The following is a 22154-nucleotide window of genomic DNA, read 5'->3' as shown; positions in this document are numbered from 1 at the left end:
TGGAAACTGCAAACATTTTTTCAATTATTTGAACAAATGTACTATTAATGTTATGTAATTAAAAATAACATTATAGTGGAGGAAAGAAGATTCTTAATCATTTAAAATCAACATAATAACATCTTTACTGAAAAAATAAAAAATAAAATTAAGAATGAAAACTCTGAAAGCTAAAATATCTGATTCTAACGATCAATCAAAAGGATTTCTTGAAGGTTTTTAAGCTCTCGTTGCTCTTTTAGTCCACTATGCTGTTGCCTCGTTTCTTTTTAGCTTTATTACTAAGAATAATTTTCGTTGCATTTACACCATATACCATTCAGCAGAAAAATTACAAAAATTTTAAAAGCGGCATAGCAGCATATGTTTAGAATTAAAGAAGCAGTGCTAAGTGTTTGGCATGCAGTTTTCTATTTTTTTGTCTTTTTTCAGTTTATCATATCAATGATCAGTTTTCTTAGTAAGATGGCTTACAAACCCTTTTTTTTTTTTTTTTTTTTGTGTGTGTGTGTTTTCATTAATAACGTTTTCTGTATTAACCTTATTATTAAATATCATATCTTTCGCGCTTACGCCACATAAAATTCAATTCAATACAAAATGACAAAATATTTAAAAACAGCATATCCTTAGAATTTCCGACAGACAGTCTCGCGTGCTGGAGATAAAAATGTTTTATTCCGTACAGTATTGCTCGCTTTCAGATCGCTGAGTTTGTTAACAGAAATTCATTCAACTTTTATCAAATAATAATTCATAAAATTCGAAATTCAAAATTCGGATTTCAAAGTGCACATGTTCAGATGGAAAACTCCGTTGTTCAAAATTTGATGGTTCTAGGTTCCGCTGTTTTTTCACAATGTTAGGGACATACACACATGCATGTTCTTCCTTATTTTAATTTCTATAAAAATGATACAGAACGATAATATTTGGTGGCAACAATTTTTAAAATGACTCGTTGTAGTGGACGACGCAAAATCCCGTTTCGACTATAATAGCTTATTCGGGCTAACACCTTTTTGGACTTTAAAAAAAAAAAAAAAAAAAAAAAAAAAAAAAAAATCACTCACAGTTCTCGATTTAAATACAGAAATCCGGCTAAAACATTTTTAAATTAGTAATACTTTTATGACATTTTATCTCGACTGCATTTGAAAAACTTTTAAAAAACGTAAAACATTTAGAACACTTCACTGGTCACTTTTTCTATTATGCAAACACCTACTTCTAAAATTATTACCGATATCTGATAATTTTACTTATTTATTTTGTGCAAAAAAATGTATTAGTTTTAGAGTGTGTAGCAAAAGGCACATAATGACATAGTCATATTATCTATTTATTTGTTTTCTTTAAAAAATGCAGGTCATGCTTCAGCATATTCAACAGATCACGATAAAATATTAAGCAATACATTAAATTCCTTGTTGCAATGATAATTTAATACAAAATACCATATTTAATGCTAACTTTATTTCCTAACCACATTTTTAAGGTAATATCGTTTAAAATAACAAAGTTAAAATATTTTAAAAGACGAAGTTAAAAAAAGTTCGAAATATGTTGAAAATTATTTTATAAATTACGAAATGTCATATAATTTTGGAGTCAATTTTTAATTATAATTTAAAATTATTTAACTGCAAACCATAAGTTTGTTTACATCATCGTTCAATTAAATAAGAAATCATAAATGAATTAAAAGTTAAGCATCATTATTGGGGGAATTGCATTTGAAAGATAACTACAATATATTTTCAAGTCAAATGTTAATGCTAATAGCAAAAACAGCAAATAAAGCTATTCTCGATACTTTCAGTATTTCAATTAAACCTGATATCATAAATTAATCATTGCTATGTTATGATAAAAAAAAGGTATAACTTCACTTGAAGTACTAGAGGAAAGATTAATACAGTATTTAAGGTTTGTTAACCTTAAGTGGATACATGCGAAATATTATAGCCGAAAGTTTCCTGCGACGGAGGAAATGCATCGTATTTTAATGTAATTTAAACCCATATTTAACTGCAGAGATTAAAGTTGAAGAATTTCATTTATTCAGTTTTAGATTTTAGTTAATTCTTCTGCGAATTTCCAGCCTTAATGAGCTGGTGTTTGTGTAATTAACTGAAGGTGGTATTCATTTGTTTACTTTGACATAGTAATTACCGAAATTTTCTTCATTTACAAGTAATAAATAATTTTTAAATCATACTAATAAATGATTGAATATAATTGATTGAAATTTCAGTTTCATCATCAAGAAACTTTCTTAGTCGAACGTAACACAGTAAGAACTTTTTTAAGAATTTTATAATAATATTTAAAGAAAATTCAAGATTCTTTTTCCAAAAAAATTTCTTTTTTTCTCTCGTATATTTAATAAAGCTTCATGAATTATTCAATAGATGGCAGCACTGCTTAAAACCTCGTCAGCTAGAGTAAAAAAAATTGAGTTCTATTGAATGGAATCACAGCGGAAGAAATTAACGCATCAAATTCAGCGAAATCTTAAATTTTAATATCATTTCAGTACTTATTTATTTTTGAAAACAAAAATTTGCATAACATTTAAATTCTTTATCAATACTATGTTGCGTTAAGTTTTAATGGTTTTATATCTGCTAATAGATGGCAGCACTAAACTTTTCATTAGAAAATAAATGAAGAGCTATTTGTTTTAATTACTGATTTATGAATTTGACTATCGTTAAATGAAATTTTATGTACTTCAGCTGTGCGAACCGAGTTAATCGTGAATAGGCACGAGATTTCGCGGTTGAGACAATACTTTGATAAACGTCAGCGGTATATGAAGTAAGTAATATAAATAATTAATGCGTGACTAATAAGGTTGATTATTAATTTTGTAAGCAGTGAATTTTTTCAATGTTATGAAGGTCGTTACGTACGATACTAATTTTCATTTAAGCGGACAGAATTTTCTTAAATCGTATATACAAACACAGGTAGGACCAGCTCTAGATACGGTGCAGCCTCACCAGGCGGCAAAATTTTAGAATTTAGCAAGACACTAGGCGGCAAAATGCAGGAGCCATTGAGATTGCATTGTGCTGCAGAAAGTCTTAAGCACAGAAAGTCTAACACCGACACTGAGGTTTTCCATTTTAAAACAGCATCGTTATTCCGTTTATAATGAAAATTATAAAACCACTAAGATAAATGTCTGAAATTCGCGAATTTATTTGATAATCTCCGAAAAGTTTGATATGAGTGAAATCTCTGAAAATTTACAGTTTAAGAAATCCTGTACGGAAATTATGGCTACGATGAAATTAGTACGCTACGTACACCTGTAAGAATTTTCATTTATTAAAAAAGATGAAAGTTCTATCATGTTAGACAATAATATCCATTTTGAGTATATTTCCACATACTTAAGTTAGTTAATAATACCAGATATAAATTTTATCCTATTATTCTTTGCTTTTTAATGCTGATATTAAAATAGAAATTTTTTTTTATTCGACAGTAAATGTGGGTAAGTGTTTTAAAAAAAATTTCTTCATAATGGCATCCTTCCGCATAAGCAGGTAGCCTAGCTCTATAAAGCTTTACTATTAGCGAGCCAGTCCATTGCTGAAGTATAAGTGAAACTTTTCTAAAGCGATTATGTTCAATTACGCAGCGTTTGCAAAGTAATTTTGTTTGTAAAGGTACATTTCGTATATTAGAAAGATACATTTCATACATACATACAAGAATGTGAATATTAAAAATGTGCAATATTCCTATTTAAATTATATTCTCAGAGATGCTGGTCTTCAGAAGTGGTCATCTTAATGAGGTGAATTCCATAAAAAGGCTTCACTATGTTTTATAATTTCAGAGTTCTTAATTTGTTTGTGTATATGTTATGTTGTTGTGATTTATTTCACTTGTCTGAACAGTAACATGAGAAAAAGCACACGAAATTAATCAATAAATAACGTTGAATAACAACAAACATTGTTTATTGTAAGATCGTTTAAAATAACAAAGACAAAATAATTTCGAATTTTTTAAACTTCGTCGTTTAAAATATTTTATCTTTGTTATTTTAAAAGATAAAATAATTTCGAATTTTTTTTTAACTTCGTCTTTCAAAATATTTTATCTTTGTTATTTTAAACGATATTATAATCAAATAACAACAAACAATGTTGTGTTGTTGTGACTTATCTGAACAGTAACATGAGAACAAGCACACGAAATTAATCGTGGCAAGGATTGTAAGATTGCGCCTGTCGTTGGCAATAGCTTTGAGCACCATACGGATACGACTTTGCTCACTTCCACTCCTAATTTTGATGAAGAGCACCCGGGGGGGGGGACGGGTCCGGGAGTCTTCCCTCCACCAAACTCTCGAGAGAACTTTTGGCTCGCCTCATATTTAGAGTGACCCATGCCGCACAGACACTATGCATTTACAAACATCTATACCTTCTCGGGGGTCCGAACCCGGATGCTTCGGTACGGCAGTCAGAGTCGCTATCCCGGTTGCGCGGCTTATGTATGTGTGCGATATAAATTGGTTTACTGTGTAAGGAATTATCACATTCCGCTATGCATACTCTCGTGGTGTGATACCTGAAGTTAGCAACTGCAAGGTTCATCATCCAAATCCCGGAGAGGATATGATTTTTCATATCCAAAAAAGCGTTCCTGCTCCAAAAGAAATCGACCCCATAGTGGCTTTCGAACTGAAATATGCAGGGCGGCAGTTCGCCAACATCTGGATTCGGTGAGCTGGATCTCGTTTCACCTCTAACCAGTCACTCTTTAAATGGGGGAGAATGTAAGGAATCATTATTTTCTCTCGGACAGTATGTTGTCAGTCAGTCATGTTAGCAGCAAAAGCAAAAAGTTTATCGGGACTTGAAAGGGAAAAGTGGGGAATAAGTGTGTGTTATACCATTTTCATTTATTCCACTAAGTTTCGCATTAAATGGTATGTGGCTCACAAATGTATATGTAGGTAAATGGTATTTTATGACAGCAGTTTTAGTTTTCCTATGTCCTTTGCAACTGCTGCTTCCTGTTCTTCTTTTTTTTTTTTTTTTTTTTTTTTTTTTTTTTTTTTTTTGGCTAATATGGGCTAATATATAAAACCTATTTTGAAACGGATGCAGTATGAAGCACCGGCATTCACACTAATTAAATGCCAATTACCTAGACTTCTTTGCTATTGTCCATAGAATCGAGTGCGCTCTGCTTTCCGTTTTCGGTTCCACATATCTATGTGAACAAATCTTACATGAAAAGTATTTTGTCACCACAAAGAAGTCGTTTAACAACTGAATATTCAGAATTATGGGTCAAATTGAAAGTAAAAAATTATACCCCTGATATTGAGATATTCAGAAGAGCGGTACAGGGATCGCGTTTGCGCTAAAATTTAAACTTTTTATTTAGCTAATATTTTACATCATTTATTTTTTATTTTAATAAATATCTTTAAATGCTACATTATACATAATGCATGTATAATTTTAATTTTTTATTTATGTTGAAGGAATAATTATATTTTATATTGTTTATTTTTATGTTAATAAATATCTTTCAGTGATACCTGATTAATATACAGGGTGATTCTAAATTACTTGTACAAATCAAGAGGGGTGACAGTACCCATCCAGATGAGCAATAATTACCATAGAACATAGGGTCGCATTCCACTCTGAGAGGCAGAAAAGAAGAATATTAGAATTCCAATCTGAACTTATAACAGTGTTGGGAGAGCGAATGAACGAGACCAAATGTTGCACATCAGTTTAGCGACAAACTCGTAAAGAGTGCACAAAACGGATAAAACCGAAAACTTGGCGTTCGGGTGTTAATTCGAGCTGACACTTTGATGGCAAATACTCAAATGCACATCTTCGTTTGGCAAGGTCTCAACCTCGCAAATGATTGCAAAAATTATCTAAATTATTAGGGGGGAATTACCTTTGATATCATGTATCAAGGTAGAAGTTGTTTTTCTCTTAGCCATCTTCTATCCTGTCTTTCTGGACTTAGTCTGCTGCGTTCATTCTACTTGAAGCGCCCTTCTATGGGACACGAAAGTTCTGACAGCCCGAACGCAGCATGAACTTTTCATGCTAATCTCGGCATGCAGCGGACGTTGGAGTTAGTTGATAATATTCAGCCCTTAATTGCATATTTAACTTGTTGCAATCGTTTGCGAGGTTGAGACCTTGCCAACCAAAGATGTTGCATTTGAGCGTTTGCCATCGAAGTGTCAGCTCGAATTAACACCCGAACGCCAAGTTTTCGGTTTTATCCGTTTTGTGCACTCTCTGCGAGTTTCTCACTAAACTGATTGTGCAACATTTGGTCTCGTTCATTCGCTCTTCCAAAACTTTTGTAAAGTTCAGATTGGAATTCTAATATTCTTCTTTTCTGCCTCTCAGAGTGGAAAGCGACTCTATGTTCTATGGTAATTATTGCTCATCTGGATGAGTACTATCACCCCTCTTGATTTGTAAAAGTAATTTAGAATCACCCTGTATAATTAAACTCTAAATCTTTATTCTGTCCTCTGTTCCCTAATCTGCATGCATTGACGCGCGAATAGAAATTGTTTCAAATATTTCCTACTGTGCGGCATCCTGAAAGCTTCTAAGTATCTTCGTTACAGTTTCAAAAAGCACAATAAAATTATTTATTTCTTAAAAATTTTATTAAAAATAAACTAGGTGTGAATGAAAAATGAATAAAGTGAATAAGACACAGAGACTTCAGAATAGTAATAAATATCTTTATTATCACCAAAATACTTCAGTATCGTACAAGAAGACATTCTCTTACAAAACCAACTACATTTTATATACATAATATGCAAATATATATTGTTTGGGCACTTCAGGAAAAGATTCTTGAGATAGAATCATCTCATTACATGGTAATCGGCACTTTTTCCAACTTCAGAACTAAGAAGTACGTGATGTATAAGTACACTAGATTGTATTCGCATAAAATTTTAACATTACTTTCTCACGGAGTTACAGCTTTAATCAAAACAATTTAGCTTTTAAATTCTTAGGTGAACTTGAAAATTGTGGCAAAAAATATTCTGTATCATAAAAAATTGTATAAGTACACAATTTATTTATAGGCGTTTATATATTTACATGTGTTAATATGAAAATTTACAAAATATATTGCATTTATACTACACAAAATGTAAAAAAATATATGTTTGCTCTACCTAATAACCTTTTAAGTCTCTCAATAAGAATATTTTATTTTACTTTGAAAATCTGAAAATCTATACTATTAAAGGTCTGTGACTATTTCTAAGAACATTTATAAGTATCAGCACAGAATATCACCTCTATGAGATGACCAGCTCTTCAGACGTAAATCATCTAGAAGAATGGTGAATTTAGTTCTCATTAATGTTACAAAAGATATTGACCGAGTTTTGCCTTAAAGTACAGCATTTAGAGTACTTGATTATGCTTTTTTTAGATTATCTTTAACACATCAAACTCATACACGTGAAAACATCTTATCTATAACTTTGGGAAACACTTTTGAAACTGAAAAATTGTCTTTATAAAGATCATCTTATATACGGGCCAATATGGCTACCTCCAGACTACATCTGCATAAATAAACTAAGAAATGTAACAAATCATTTCATACTAAAAGTACGAATTCATACAGCTACTATATTTAAATAATTATAGGGTTTTTTTTTTTTTTTTTTTTTTTTTTTTTTTTTTTTTTTTAATCTCTGGTTATAAGAATGAAGTGTTTTTTCTCTTCCCCCCCCCCCAAAAAAAAATTAAGAATCTGTTGTTATAAATCACTTATCAACATTAAGCTTCACATCTGGAATTTCTTCACGCAATCCAAAACAAGAGAAAAATAAAGAATCCTTACTAATATCAAACATATTTTCAAATTTCAGAATCATTCAACATGCACTCAAATAAATTTCTATCAAATATATTTCCATTCTGAAGTATCGTACTTTCAATGGTTCGTATCCAACAGCAAATCGTCTTTCGGTTTTACAAATAGACTACGAAATGAAAAGGGAAAAAACTACGAAAATGGTGATGAACAAACATGGTAAAAGTTACAATGGTAGAAAAAGTTATAATTTATTAGTACGTCCTTTGCTTAATTTACATATGGTAGCACAGATTCTTCAACGTGCTCTCTTTTAACAACTACTCGTTCAAAGCTTGTCTCAAACTGAATCATCTTCCATTGAGCTTTTGACATCGGAAACCAACAGACAAAAGTTAATGAGTAAATGGACCAATGTCGTCAAGTCTTGGTGTGAAAAGAGCCAAGACAATAGAAAAATATGTGCGTAGAACAGGCACTTCACTCCTCCTAAAGTATGGTATACATATACACTAGTAGGGATGAGCAGTTTCCTACTATTTGAAAGCTCTTAATTTTTTATATTTTGACTGGGACAAATGATATTTGTCCAGGACTAGACGATTGTGGTATTCTTCTCCTTGTTCCAAGGTAGAAGATTGTCTTTAAGGGAATGTCCATAAATTCTATGAAGCTCCTGAAGCCTCCTTTGTCGCATGGCATCCTCGCGGAGCATTTTCGCAGCGAACAAGGCGAGAAGTATTAAAATGCATAAACCAACGATGGGTACGGCAATCACTGCTGCCTTAAACCACGTTTCTCGGTTCATCGTCGACTCCATTAAAGCAATTTTTTCCGAGTTTAAAGATGCGTTATCTTCATAAATATCTAAAAAAAAAAAAAAAAAAAAAAAAAAAAATTACGTCATCAAAATGCTTTATGCTTTAGAAAATACAAAAATATACATACACAAAAACAGAAACTTTAGATAAAACTACAATTTACACGTCAAGCTATTAATTTGCTACTGTCGTGAGGCCTTGATTACCTATAGCCATACAAACAAGTCTTTCAAAATGAGGCCCCGAGGCTTGACTCCTCCCCCCTACGGGAGCTGAGAAAACCACTACAATGCAGGCAATGCTTGTCCTCACAGGCATTAAACTATTGGAGGAAATTCAGAGTTGCAACGATACAGTTATGTAGAAATTAGTATATCCCTAGACCTAGAAGACGAAAGACTCAAGATGGATTTTACCCCATACGGGGGGGGGGGGTTAATAATGGAAGCTGAAGATAACGAAACCTTAAAAACATTCCGCCTAGTTTTATATTTAAACAATGATCAATATAAAATTACAACTGCTTAATTTGTGTTTCTTACTTGCAACTCCATTTATCATCAACTTTGGTTGCTAAACATTTAAGTTTTCATACGGAGTAAATAATTTAACACGTTCGCTGCCGAGCGACATTTCAAAAACGGTTCCAACACGCCAACAAATTTTAATTAATTAATTGTAAAATAAAAAAATACAAAACATGCATTTACGAGAAAGATATTGAATTTAGATAATTTTTATTGCTTTATTAATTATACGAGTTATATCGCAGTCGGTTTCTGCGATAAAATGTTTTATGACAGCGCGAATTACGAGTATAATCGCAACAAGTGTATTTATTCAAAGTTGGCGGTTGTTATTATAAATTGCTTCATTATTTTTACAGTTTTCCAAACTGTTGAATTGCTTCAAACTGTTGTGTCTTGAATTGCTCCAAACTCCGAGTCCAAATTGAAATTCAAATTGAAATCCAAGTCTTGAATTGCTCTACTCTTGAATTGCTCCAAACTGTTGTGTCTCTTTGTAATTCCCAACCTTCAAAAAACATGAAAATACTACGAATTTGATCGTATGTGGCGTAGGTAAAAAAAAAAAAAAAAGGTTCTAGGAATTAATTCGTAGCTGGCGCCTGAACAGGAAAGTTCGGCGTACGAGATAATTCTTCATTTCCAGTTTGCTTCAAACCTTAGAGAATAATTTTTATTCTTGCCATTAAGCAATATTATAGCAATTAATTTTTTTAACTGTGTTTAAAGCTTTTCTTCGCATTAAAAAAAAAGGATAGGGGAAGGAAGATGCAATTTAAAATGGGTATGAAGCATATTAAAATAATATCTCACTTATCTCCTAACTTTTAAAGGAGAAGAGATATACAGTCAACCCTCACGGTCCACGGTCCTACATGAATTTGTTGGTCGTATTACAAACGTGATGTTCAAAACCAGCGTTACTTATGTTCTCAGAAACACCGGTCACCTTTAGAGATAATTAGTGCAACAGATGCATTTATTTAATTTTACCTCAAGAGAAGTATTTAAATGCTATTTAGACATTTTTATGACTATCTTGCAGAAAAATTCCAAGATACCTAGCGCATTCATGTGAGGCCAACTTGACTGCAAACTTTGCCTTTTGCTTGTAAATTCCTTTCGGAAATACAAGGACATCTTACGTGTGAGAGTGTCTTATGTTCGTACCAATACTGCACATGCATGTTTTAAACAGCAGATCAATAAACTAAAAAAACAGAAGTCAAGCATTTCGTATAGTTTTGTTTTATGAAGAAAAAGAAGCACGTAACGTACCAGCCATAGGAGCTCTATGTGTATGTACATGGATGTTCACATGAATGTAATTGCACATGTCTTCTCGGCAACAACGTAGCCCGCCACAGCGTCTCCTTTCTAAACATCCGTGAATCCCGCGCTCAAGATCGCTGTAACATAATGATTGAGATTTGCACATGTAACTTGTCGATATACATGCCGCTTGGTTACAGTAACATCTTATCTCCCCTGAAAGATAATAAAAGATTCTGTTATTAAATATAAAATAAATGAATGCATTTAATTTTACAGAAACACATACAAAATAAAGTAAATAAATCTGAAAGGTTTTAGATTTCAAATTACGTCCAAAGGGACGTTTTTTTAACATTTTGTGTATTACATTTATTTATTAAATATCACGTTCTTCGCACTTAAACCATCAAATTCAATTCAGCAGCAATAATATAATTTTGAAATGAGCATATCTTAAAAAATTCCGATACAAAGTCTCGCGCGCTGGAGATAGAAATGCTCCTCCCCCGGTACAGTGTTGCCATTGCTCGCATTGAAATCGTTGAGTTTCTTAATAAAAACACATAAATGCCTTACAAAATATGAAATAGATAATGAATAATTATTTAATATTATCGATTTCCTAATAATATGAAATCGATAATATTAAATGTGAAATAGGTAATAAAATCTTTACAAAATATTAAATATTAAATGTATATAATTAATAAAATATGAAATAAATAATAAAAGATGAAATAGATAATAAAAGAATAAATAATCAAAACTCATAAATGCTCATAAATTCTATATTTGGGCTTCCAGATGCCCATATCCGAAGAAGGATTACGTAAATTTTATCACAATGCGAGAAACATGATAACATTTATGCAGATTCTTCATTATTTTATTTCTTTAAATATAACACAGGTCGATAATATTTGGTGGCAAAAGTTTGAAAAGTGAATCAATGCAGAAAGTGAATCGACGCTTAATGTCAAAACGAAATTAATAGCCTTTCTGAGCTAACGCTACGTTGGGCTAAGGAGGAGGAAGAGAGAGAGGAGAAAGAAAAACTTTTTTTAACTCCCCCTTTCCCTTGTACGAAAATTATTTAAAGAACGTCTTCCATTGGTAAATTAGATTTTTTGAAGATGTTTCAGGTCCATAATTTTTATCGTTTCTGGTTAACAATCCTGATTTAATACCTTTTAACACTGTTGACTTTTCTAAACTGCTTTTCGTTCCCTTTTCAATCAATAAATAGTAGTAGATGAGTCGTTCCTTATTATTAAGTTAAAACATTCACAAGTGGTTTTTTTTTTTTTTTTTTTTTTTTTTTTTTTTTTTTTTTTGGGGGGGGGGTGTGCATGTGTGCGCGCGCCTTCTTTTTTTACTCCTGCAACTGACGAAGGAGGTTCTGCTTAACGCTAGTGTGTGTGTATTTGATTATGGCAAAGAACTTGAGGGCTATCCGCTTAATAGGAGGGATGCCTTCGTGGAGGACTTTAAGGGAACTGGCTCATATACATGTTACAAATGGGGAAAACACGAAATGCCCATGCTGCTAGCCCGTTCACGGGAGTCGAACCACCAGTGTTTAGCGACTACCGCTCGACCGGTGGTGGACTGTTTAACGTCGGAAACTATACTCTTGCAAATTTACTAACGTTATGCCAATTTGCATTTCTTCAGCTTCACATTTTTAGAAAAGAGTGCATTCGTGAAAGTACTTTATTCATATATCATTTTGCACCATAGAAAGCAAACACAATAATATATCAGAAAACAGTATTGAATAATAATTCAATGCATTACTTAGCATAATAAACTCAGACCATCCCAAACAAGAGAAGAGTGACGCCCAGTTTCAGGCGTTCTGTACTCATCGATTAAGTTATATCCAGTTTTAGTGGCACTACCCTTCATTGCCTTTAACTGTTCAAATTCTATAAGATGAAAATTTATGGCATATTTATTTTCAAACCTTTTTGGGAATGAATATACTTCCATTTTTTCTGCTACCGACTTTCTTATAAACGGTACCTTACAGAAAATATTTGGACTGTAATATTCATGAATCCATTAAAATAAAACCTTAAGCTATATAATGCTTTTATCAACAGAATTAATTATGAATTAATTAAATTTCAGAGGAAATACCCACGATCTTTTGGGGAGCGAACAAGTAACCCTATTTCATCCATTTTGAATGTCTGGGGAATTCATTTTAAATATTCGTTAACTTGACAATGAATAACCAGTATAGAGAAATTCACACAATTTTCGTTCACCAGTGAATTCCCTTTCCGTCTTTTTGCCGTATTCAGCTCTTTCCCACTCAACTGGAGTTTTTAATCTCCAAGACGTTCACTGCGCCAACAAAATAATCTTTTTTTCACCCAAAAGATATACTGCGTTCACTGACACTCATTCCAGAGTGAAGTGTCACATAAAATATCCACACTGGAAAGGAAAATCTCCTTCGACCAAATAATAAAGAGAGTGGCCGTTTTTGAAGTCCTCTTCTGCTTATCGACGGTCTCAACGAGTTCAAGGCCAGTCGAGTTTCAGGAGAAAGGGGTCCTCATTAAGTTGGTTGACTGGCGAATGCATTGCAATCGCAATTTTCTTCCTCAGACAGAATAATGGCATTGAATCTCGAATTTTATTTCTCGATAATAAAGCAGTAGATCTCGTTATGATAGAGTGTAAGCTACTATTTTAAATAAGAAGTCTTACTTATTGATTAGAATAAAAATCAAAAAGTGGGTCATGGTTATAGGGAAAGAAAAGAGTTGGAAAAAATTCCGTTTGGAGGGATCCACTACTCAAAAAACTCGGAAATCCAGTTAAATTATAATTTAGATCATAGATCATATAATTTACAGCTCGAAATTAAGATTTTGTTTTAGTTTCTTGAAGTCTGGGCTATATGAATTACGGCAAAGCACGAGAGGGCCCTTCTTGGAAGATTTTAACTTCTTGGGCTTTTTCTTTTAGAAACTATCCGTTTAGAAACCTTCTTCTTGGACTCGGACCCTTCCGTTTAGAAATTGTCCGTTTAGAAACATTCTTCCTGGACTCGGACTCTTTCTTTTATAAACTGTCCGTTTAGAAACCTTCTTCTTGGACTTGGACTCTTTCTTTTAGAAACTGTCCGTTTAGAAACCTTCTTAGACTTGGACTCTTTCGTTTAGAAACTGTACGGTATTCACTTTACACATGGGAAACAATACGAAAACTCCTATGCAGTCAGCCCATTCACCAAAGTTTGAATCCGAGTCGAAATACCAGAATTCAGCGATCTTACCGCTCGGCCACTGATGGGCTATAATTTTTCGAATCACAAATAAACAGATGCAGTAATATCGAAAGTTATTAGGTAATTCATGCTCAAATTATGTATTTCCTTTTAACCTAGCTTTAATATTTCAGAGAACAATTTTCGTAAGTTCTATGAACATCCTGTTGCAAACTCAGGCATTCTAGTTCTGATCTCCACAGGACTACACATATATACCTTCTTCAAAAGAAATAAAAATCAATAAGAAATCTGCAAATTAATTTTCACTGGCATTATCCACAATGCAGGTTTTAACATTTTTAATGCTGGAAAATCAATGCGAATATGCTTTTCCATGTTATTATTTATTTAAGGGGTATCAGCAACCCCTATACCGACAATGTTAAATTGGTTATTTCCGGTGCACCTTTTCTCAAAATCTGCTGTAGATACACGCTTGAAATTTTTCGTGTAATTAAAGTATACCTATCCGATTATACTAAAATGAGCTTTTGAAACATTTTGAATTTTATAGTAATTTACAGAATATTTTGTTAGGCATAGTAAAATATAGCACTTTTCTCACACACAAAAATTTTTAATTTTTTCCCCTAAGTTTATCACATAAAACTCATTTCAGTAAATATTAGGAAACCTAATAAATAAGCCATAAAAATTTTAGATACCTGTCAGCAGTAGTTCCTGAGAAAAGATACATCGAGTATAAAAAAATCCCGTTTGGGGATAAAACGCGTTTTCATGTATAAATCCTCATTGGTCATAGCTGTCTATGACAAATTAAAACTAGATTTTTTATAGTTCTAATTTTCGTAGAGATTAAAGAATGGTATTTTTAGAAAGATAAAAGTGTAGAGAATTTGAAAATGCAAAAATCCGAAATCACAATTTTTTGAAGGTTTTGGAGTTCCAACACCCCATAAAATTAGTTTTATATTACATGTAGAGATTTCGATAATTAAAAATAATTAAAATCTCAACAATAAGTTTTAATTATTATAATACTTTTAAATCGCGTTTTTCTAATACTTCAAACCTAATTCTTCGCCATGTAAAATGAGATAATGAACTACTAAGCTATAAATTTGTTTACGAGCATGTATTTATCTAACAAGTTACGTTTGTACGAAAATCAGCATAAGTTCGTATTAATAACCCCTAAATATTTTCATGTACTCGTATATGTCATCCTCATGATATTCCCCAGATAATTTACAGACAAAAACTCTAATATTTCTCAAAGTGGATATAGGAAACCTTTCTGTTATTAAATATATGCAGTATATGTTACTGCTAATAAATCTACGCGTATGAAGATGGTACACATACGTACACATGTATACAGATATGTTTTCTGTTTTGCTTTCAACTGTAAGGCGCCAGAAGTCTTTCCTGTCACGAAATTCGAATGGTCTTTCAATCATGAGCCAGGTTTCTAACTTATCTCATGAGAAAACTCTTTCCTATTGTTTCAATGAAAGTCGCATTTCTCCCCTTAATAATACCCTAAAGGCCTCATGATTTGTGAGAATTATATAGAACTTAAAATGGCGATGCTCGTCTTGAATAGCGACCACTATAAATCCAACGCAAAAACCCCTCATCTGGGAGCATCCAAAAAAGGCAGAACTAGACGCCACTAATGAGCCGTAATGGGCCTCTAATGAGCAGGTACCATCTTTTTCCCCCTGTGTTCTCCTCTCATTTTTCTCTTCTCGCTGGTAGCGACCTCTGGGAGCAGACTGAAAGACGCTTTGCTCCCAAATTGCACCAAACAGTTTCATCTCTTCCACAGGCAGTGCTTTCTGCTTTCCTTCAACAATTTTTTTCCCCCTTTAACGAAGGAGGCATATATTCTTGAACTTGGCATTAATGCTGTTTCAAGCAACCTTTATGTACGGATATGCATAAAAATTTTCAGCAAAAATGATCTTTCAAAATGAGATTTTCAAGAAATCCAAGCTGAATTTGTTTCTCCGAAATTTGGAAGTGCTTGTGGTAAACCTGCGAAGCGAAGCCTTAATACAAAGCTTTTTTTAATGCATGAATTTTGAACTCTATCCAATTCCAAAGCGTATTACCTGTACAAATATTTAACAAAAAAGCACCCGCTAGTTCCACACCCAAATTGTTGCCACCCTGATCGGTATAAAAGTTAGTAATGCTAACTGCCATATCGTTGTATTCGGATTCGAATTCCAGAGAGGGCTTGGATTTTTCTAGTGTCTGTGCAGCACAGGAGCACTAAAAATGTTGGCTAGCTGAAAGTCCTCTCGAGAAGCTTGGTGTGGGGAAGAAGGATGGTAGACCTGCAAATCTGTCTCCCGTGGTTGTTTTGCATCAAAACTGGGATGGAGTGTCCCCTTTCTCACAAGTGTAATTCGGTAGTCCCCCTGCGGTGCACCCTGGGGAGAATTTTCGGTGATTAGACAGCTAAATGACAGATAGATACTCCATTTCCGATGAATGCATTAAGTTCCATGCATGGGGGAATTTGGAAAAAGTTTTGCAAAGGACTTTATTAAGATAGCTTATGAAATGTAGGAGAATCTGGAATCATACAAATATTTTACAAACGAAACAAATATGCTGGAAATGTTTTGAGAGAAAGGAACAATCATAGCATCAACTCATAAATTTGAATAAATAATTTTAAAAATGTACAGTGAATTTTTATAGCTAAACTGATAGCTGTTTTTCTCGCAAACTACCGTGTTCAAGTTTATGTGATGCACAGCTATTTTATATTTGCAAAACTGAAAGAAAAGACCTTAATGTACCTCTAAGGAATCTGTTAAAACCCAAATGCTCTTAAATTCTACACTGATATTAAACTGAACTTTTAATAGAAAAAGCACAACTTATGCTACAAATAAATCACTACTTGTAATGATGTAATTTAATAATAGAAATTTAAATTTACACGTTGGAAAAAGAAGTCTAAAACTACCCAGGCAATAAACTAAGCTGTAAGCTGACTCAATTAACTTGAATGGCCCATAAGTAAGCAATCGAGAGAGAAATTGCAAAAGCCAGGATAATGTCTTTTAGGTAGAGCCCGCAAATGTTTGACAGAGTTACGCGAGTAACGGAAACTCTGTTCCTCGGATCCTCAGCTGAAATACAAAGCGAATTTGAATTCTAGTGAGGAATACAGAAAGAAGTTATAGTAAAGATCAATATCATAATAACTGAGTAATTAACGTAAGAACTTTACGATCAGTTTATTAACTCTTGCGCAGAAATATGCTAAAGTTTTATTACTGAAGCGCAAATCGTGCCATTCGTTATTTCCCGATTCCCGATTTATTTAAGCTGCATTCCTCTCCTATGTTTAACAAAAATAACAATAACAAAAACAAACAAACAAACAGAACGCTTTATAGCTTTCATCTATATTGTGAGTGTAACACTTACATTCTATTTTTACTTCCTTGTACGAAGTTAAAAAGGAAGTATTGTAATCGCGAAAAGTTTCAGGCAGCATATTTCAACGAAAATATCCCATTTTGACCTCTTTCAGATGCAATTTAACGATGTATTTCCGTGATATCTGTATGTAAGGACAGAATAAAATACACTTTTCCTTCAAAAAAAATTATAAAGCTACTTAAATGAATTCTGAAGAGAATTTTTCGTGGCGTCTGTACGAACGTATGTACGTACGCACGTACGTACATACGTACGTATCTCGCATAACTCAAAAACTAGTAGCCTCAGAACGTTGAAATTTTGTATATAGGACTGCTATAACATGTACATGTGCACCTCGTATTTTGGTTGCAATCGGCCGCACCAAACATATATAAATATATTTATAGTATATATATACACTCTGTTACCCGGCTCAGTGATCTCAGTTTCTTTACTCTTATATGTTTGTAAATTGTACATTTTTTGCTTTAAAAATGATTGAATTATGTTGTTTTTATCTTCCGGTTAAGGTTTTTATGCCTTTAATAAATCTCTATGCAATATTTTTAGAATTATCAACAATTTTAAAATTGTTTAAGTGCCGCTAAGCCTAATAATGTTTTTGATGGCGGCCATTGCTCTTGTTTACATTTGAAACAGCAGGATAGCGGATTTGTTGCCAATCTAGAGAAACTTAGCTTCGCAACAACAAAGATAACGCCTTCATTTATTATTGTGAATTAAATCATGCTTCTTTCTGGAATTTTTTCGAGGAAATAAGCGTTTAAGGTTTACTTCGTAATTTTTAATACAGATATTTTGAGTTTTTATGTATTTTTGCCTTGTCGCGAAGTGAAAACTGAATTAATTCAATGAGAAATACTCAATCGTCTGTGAGAAACTGTTTCTTTTTTGTTTTGTTTGCTTAATTTCTTTTGTACATAGTTCTAGCTTTATTATAGTATTTGAATAGAACATGTGGCAAAGATTAGATAATTCTTTAAATGATATAAATTTTGTGCATTCTGAGTTATAATATGAACGAAATATAATACTGTTAAGTAAACCTAGCGCCAGAGTGTCGTTATGGTAAACAAAGTTAATTTTAAAGAATGCATTTATTCTATTGTGGTTTATGCGCTGTCGGCGAAGTAGGTTTAATTCAATCTAATAAGTTTAAATGAAATGCAAGAAAAAATGCGTATAATTTAATATTCCGTACAAGGAAGTCATGTGGTGTACACATCAGATTTTTTCATTGCTTGCCTTCCTTTCTCTTATTCTTCCTTTCATGTTATATTATTACTGGCTTCTCTTTCGCTATTCGCACTTCTGTAGCTGAAGAAGAGGGTTCTATATTTAAATCTTCAAATCTAATCCTGTAAATTTATAAAAATTACTGTGATTCTCGTTTAGCTCTTCCAATAAATTGCAAAATATTTTACAGTGGCGTAAAATGCATCCTAAGCAACACACTGCTTTAAATTTTAAGAGATAAATAATACATGTTCGTACAACTATTAAGGCCAACACAGAAATATTTAGCTGTTGTTAAAGCAGCGAATACATTCAGTTGATATCATAATAGAAATATATTTCTTTTCCACTAAGGCAATATTATATGCCAATAATAGCATATGAAAACTTAAGAGTTTCTAAATGAGATAATGAAGGGGAAAGATGTTATCCAAACTTAAATGATCCCCGGGGCTGACACTTCATTCCCCCATTTTGTCAGAGGATGTTTGTTTGTTTTTTTAAGGGAGCGATAGTGACATAAAGACTTCTTTAACAGACATAGCACAGCTATCATTTTTCTCACTTAATGAAGAATTTGTGTTTTTTTCGCCACTTTTCTGAAGCAAGGGAGGAAAAAAAAATGAAATCGTGTGTGCGCGCAAAAGTGGTTGGAGCTATGTTATTATCTGACACGTGAAACAAGTTCTTTTTTTTCCTGACTTTTTCGTTTTCTGATTCATCGAAGGTCACCGAAATGTGATCGCGTGACGGCATTTTCGCGAGATCTTTCTTTCCCCCGTGCATTTTTTAATTTTGCCCCCGTTCGCCTCCCTTGCCGCATAATAAATTTTTCCAACTGTTACGAAGGCCTTTCTTTATTATTTTGGATGCCGAATCCTTGCTTCATTTTCGCTTGATGTCTATTCCAGTTTGTACTGGATGGGGTGAAAAGATAAAAGTGACTTTTGAAATGTTTTGAAAGATTTCATTCATGCCTTACCTTTTGCTATTCTTAGAAAGTTTCTTAATTGCAAACATACTGTCAAAGGTGCCGGCACAGACCAGCAATTTTACATTAATTAGCATAATTTAACATTAATAACTTCTCTATTAACTCGCTTTTCATCTAACGAAGAGCGTTGTGTGAATGGAAATTTCATGTCCCCCCCCCCCTGCATGGTCAACAACGTGGGCTGTATGATGATTAGCAAAGACTAGATAAGACACAAATGGATTCAAATGCTCATCTAGATAAGGTCCGAAGATTTTCGATCCTAGAATCTTTATGGAATGAGGGCATTTAAATCTCATCAGTCTAAAAGTGCCATAAGTTCGTGATCAATACCAGAAGACATTTGCATGTCCCCAACAGAAGTCATCTTGGACACATTTTAATATAATCTTAACGAGATAAACAGTTAATTGTTTGACATATTAGAAGCCTATTTAACTTATCTTTTTCAACGTCTACCTACAGTGCCGATCCTAGATCTTCGGCCGTCCACAAGTAGATTAAAAGTGGCCACCCTTTTTTACAGAAATATAATATGTTTGATAATCATTTAGACGCCCTTAAATTTGGCCACCCATGTGCTGTGCATCATCTTAACCCCCCCCCGGCCAGAATCGGACCGGACTACCTGCACAGCCCGCCTCTTAAAATCTGGCACTGTGTGAGGAAGGTAAAGAAATGCGAACGAATGGTACCCTAAGGGTGCGTTCAGACGATTATACAGCCATCAGAACTTGCATACGCCGAATTCCCGTTGCTAGGTAGCTAGCCATTGTTACATCACACGGAAACTGATATAAGAATTTGTCTAAATGTTCTGTGTTTAACTTTATGCCAACCTTGTATAATAACCTAGCAATCACAGTCAACATTTAGGTAACTAGGGCTAAATCATTAACAAATTATGGATATGGCATAATCTCCGCGAACGGGTTGGCTGCATGAGCGTTTTCGTGGTTTTCCCCATGTGTAACGTTTATACGAGCCCGTTTCCCTTAGAAAGTCCTCCACGAAGGCATGCCTCCTCTTAGGCAAATAGCCCTCGAGTGCTTTGCCATAACCAAATATTGCGGCATAATAGTGACATTACTATTAGCTGACTCGAAGCCAAATAGCTGAGTGTTCTCAACTTATTGAAGCTATTAAGCGTACTCAATTTATTGAAGCAGTTGTAGGTTATATGCAGCACAACGGAGCTATTAAAGTCTCAAATTCGGCCGAACATTTCGCACGCAATATTAATGCCAGCGGTAGAGCGGTAAAATCGCTGAACACTGGTAGTCCTGACAAGGGTTCGATTCCAGGCAAACGGGCTGGCTGCATGGGCGTTTCGTGGTTCCCCCCCTCCCCCAAATTTTAAATTAGTCTATTATTATTACTCTCCCCTCCCCAATCTTTCTAAACTGCCATCAAATGGCCTCAATATAAAGTTACCCACTGAAACAACAACTCTGCAATCAAACAACTGGGAATGTGCTGGAGAATCTTCAGCAAAAATGCCATTATCATTTCTGGTCTCCTCTTTGTTTCTTTTTACTATGCTTTCGTAGTGTAATTGGAAGCATACTTGAAGCGTTTTCGAGAGGTCCAGGGTTCGAGTCCTGGCGAAGGAATTGCACGTTTTTGCCGCTCAGACGGTATAGAGGTTAGGAGTTATTGCGGTACTGAAGGGGCCTGAGTCGTAGGAGGTAACGGTGACGTACCTATTAGGCGCTTCCAGAATAAAGTGGCCAAGCCTAAGTCGGCTAAGTTCCCGCCAATTGGGGGGGGAGGAGATATTTGATTTTACGGCTTTTGAATTATTTTGACTTCAGTCGGTGTTATTCGAGTTTGACTTGTAAAAGGAAAATTCAACATTGACACCAATAACACAAAGGCCATACCGAAACAGTTTTAAATAGTAGTTGAAATTATATTCACTTATCATGCGACTTTTAGTCATTTATTTATTTCTAAATTTTCAAATGCAAACATTAATATACTTTTTAATATTCCGATATTTTTAGCCCAAAAAAGCGTTAGCCCAGAAGGGTTATTATTCTCAAAACCGGATTTCGCGCTGAACCACTAAAGTGTAAATCACTTGTCAAATTGTTGCCACCAAATATTATCGCCTTGTATTACATTTAAAGAAACTAAATAACGAAGAATTTGCATGATTGTATGCACCTTTTCGGCAATGTGAAAAAAAAAAAGTACCGAGAATCATCAAATTTTGAATAACGTAGTCCTCCACTCAAATATGGACACCTTGAAGCCCGAATTTTTAATTTCAAGTTCGTTTTATTGTGTATTTCATATTTTGTAAAACATTAACAAATTTTTGATTAACAAACGAAGCGAGCAATAGTAACACTGTACGAAAAAAAAAATTATCACCAGCGCGCGAGACTGCATATCGGGAATTCTAAAGATAGGATGTTTTTAAATATTTTTAGCCCAAAGGAACATTAGCCCCAATGCTCTCGAAACGTGTATGTGTATGTAAATGAAAAAAACGCCCCTTTGGATGTAAAAAACGGAAGGCTTTCAGTTTCCCTCCCCTTCCATTTATATTATAAGAAGCGTAGAAACAAATGCTGAAAATTTTAAAACTGAATTTATTTTTGAGCTTAGTTTTAATTAATTAGCTATAAAGATTTTGTTTTATCAGTTGGCAGCAATGAATATTAATTTTATTTTCAGAAGTAAAGCGTGTTAGATTATAACCT

General features: G+C 33.5%; 1 protein-coding gene across 1 annotated transcript in view; it reads right to left on the bottom strand.

Annotated features, from left to right (window-relative positions):
- Positions 1-6752: 6752 nt before the first annotated feature.
- The window catches only part of LOC118190919 (BMP and activin membrane-bound inhibitor homolog), a 57713-nt gene continuing 42311 nt past the window's right edge, over positions 6753-22154 (bottom strand). Inside the window, exons 2-3 of the mRNA XM_035361716.2 lie at positions 10499-10708; positions 6753-8739 (exon numbers count right to left, since the gene is read on the bottom strand). Coding sequence (XP_035217607.1) covers positions 8468-8739; positions 10499-10708 — 482 coding nt within the window. The 3' untranslated portion in view covers positions 6753-8467. The remainder of the gene's footprint in view (positions 8740-10498; positions 10709-22154) is intronic.

This window comes from Stegodyphus dumicola, chromosome 10 (genome assembly GCF_044657685.1).
Source record: "Stegodyphus dumicola isolate Sdum_Otavi_A_Nest chromosome 10, ASM4465768v1".
Classification (NCBI taxonomy): domain Eukaryota; kingdom Metazoa; phylum Arthropoda; class Arachnida; order Araneae; family Eresidae; genus Stegodyphus; species Stegodyphus dumicola.
Note: the sequence above shows the minus strand (reverse complement) of the source record. Positions and strands in the feature narration are given on the sequence as shown.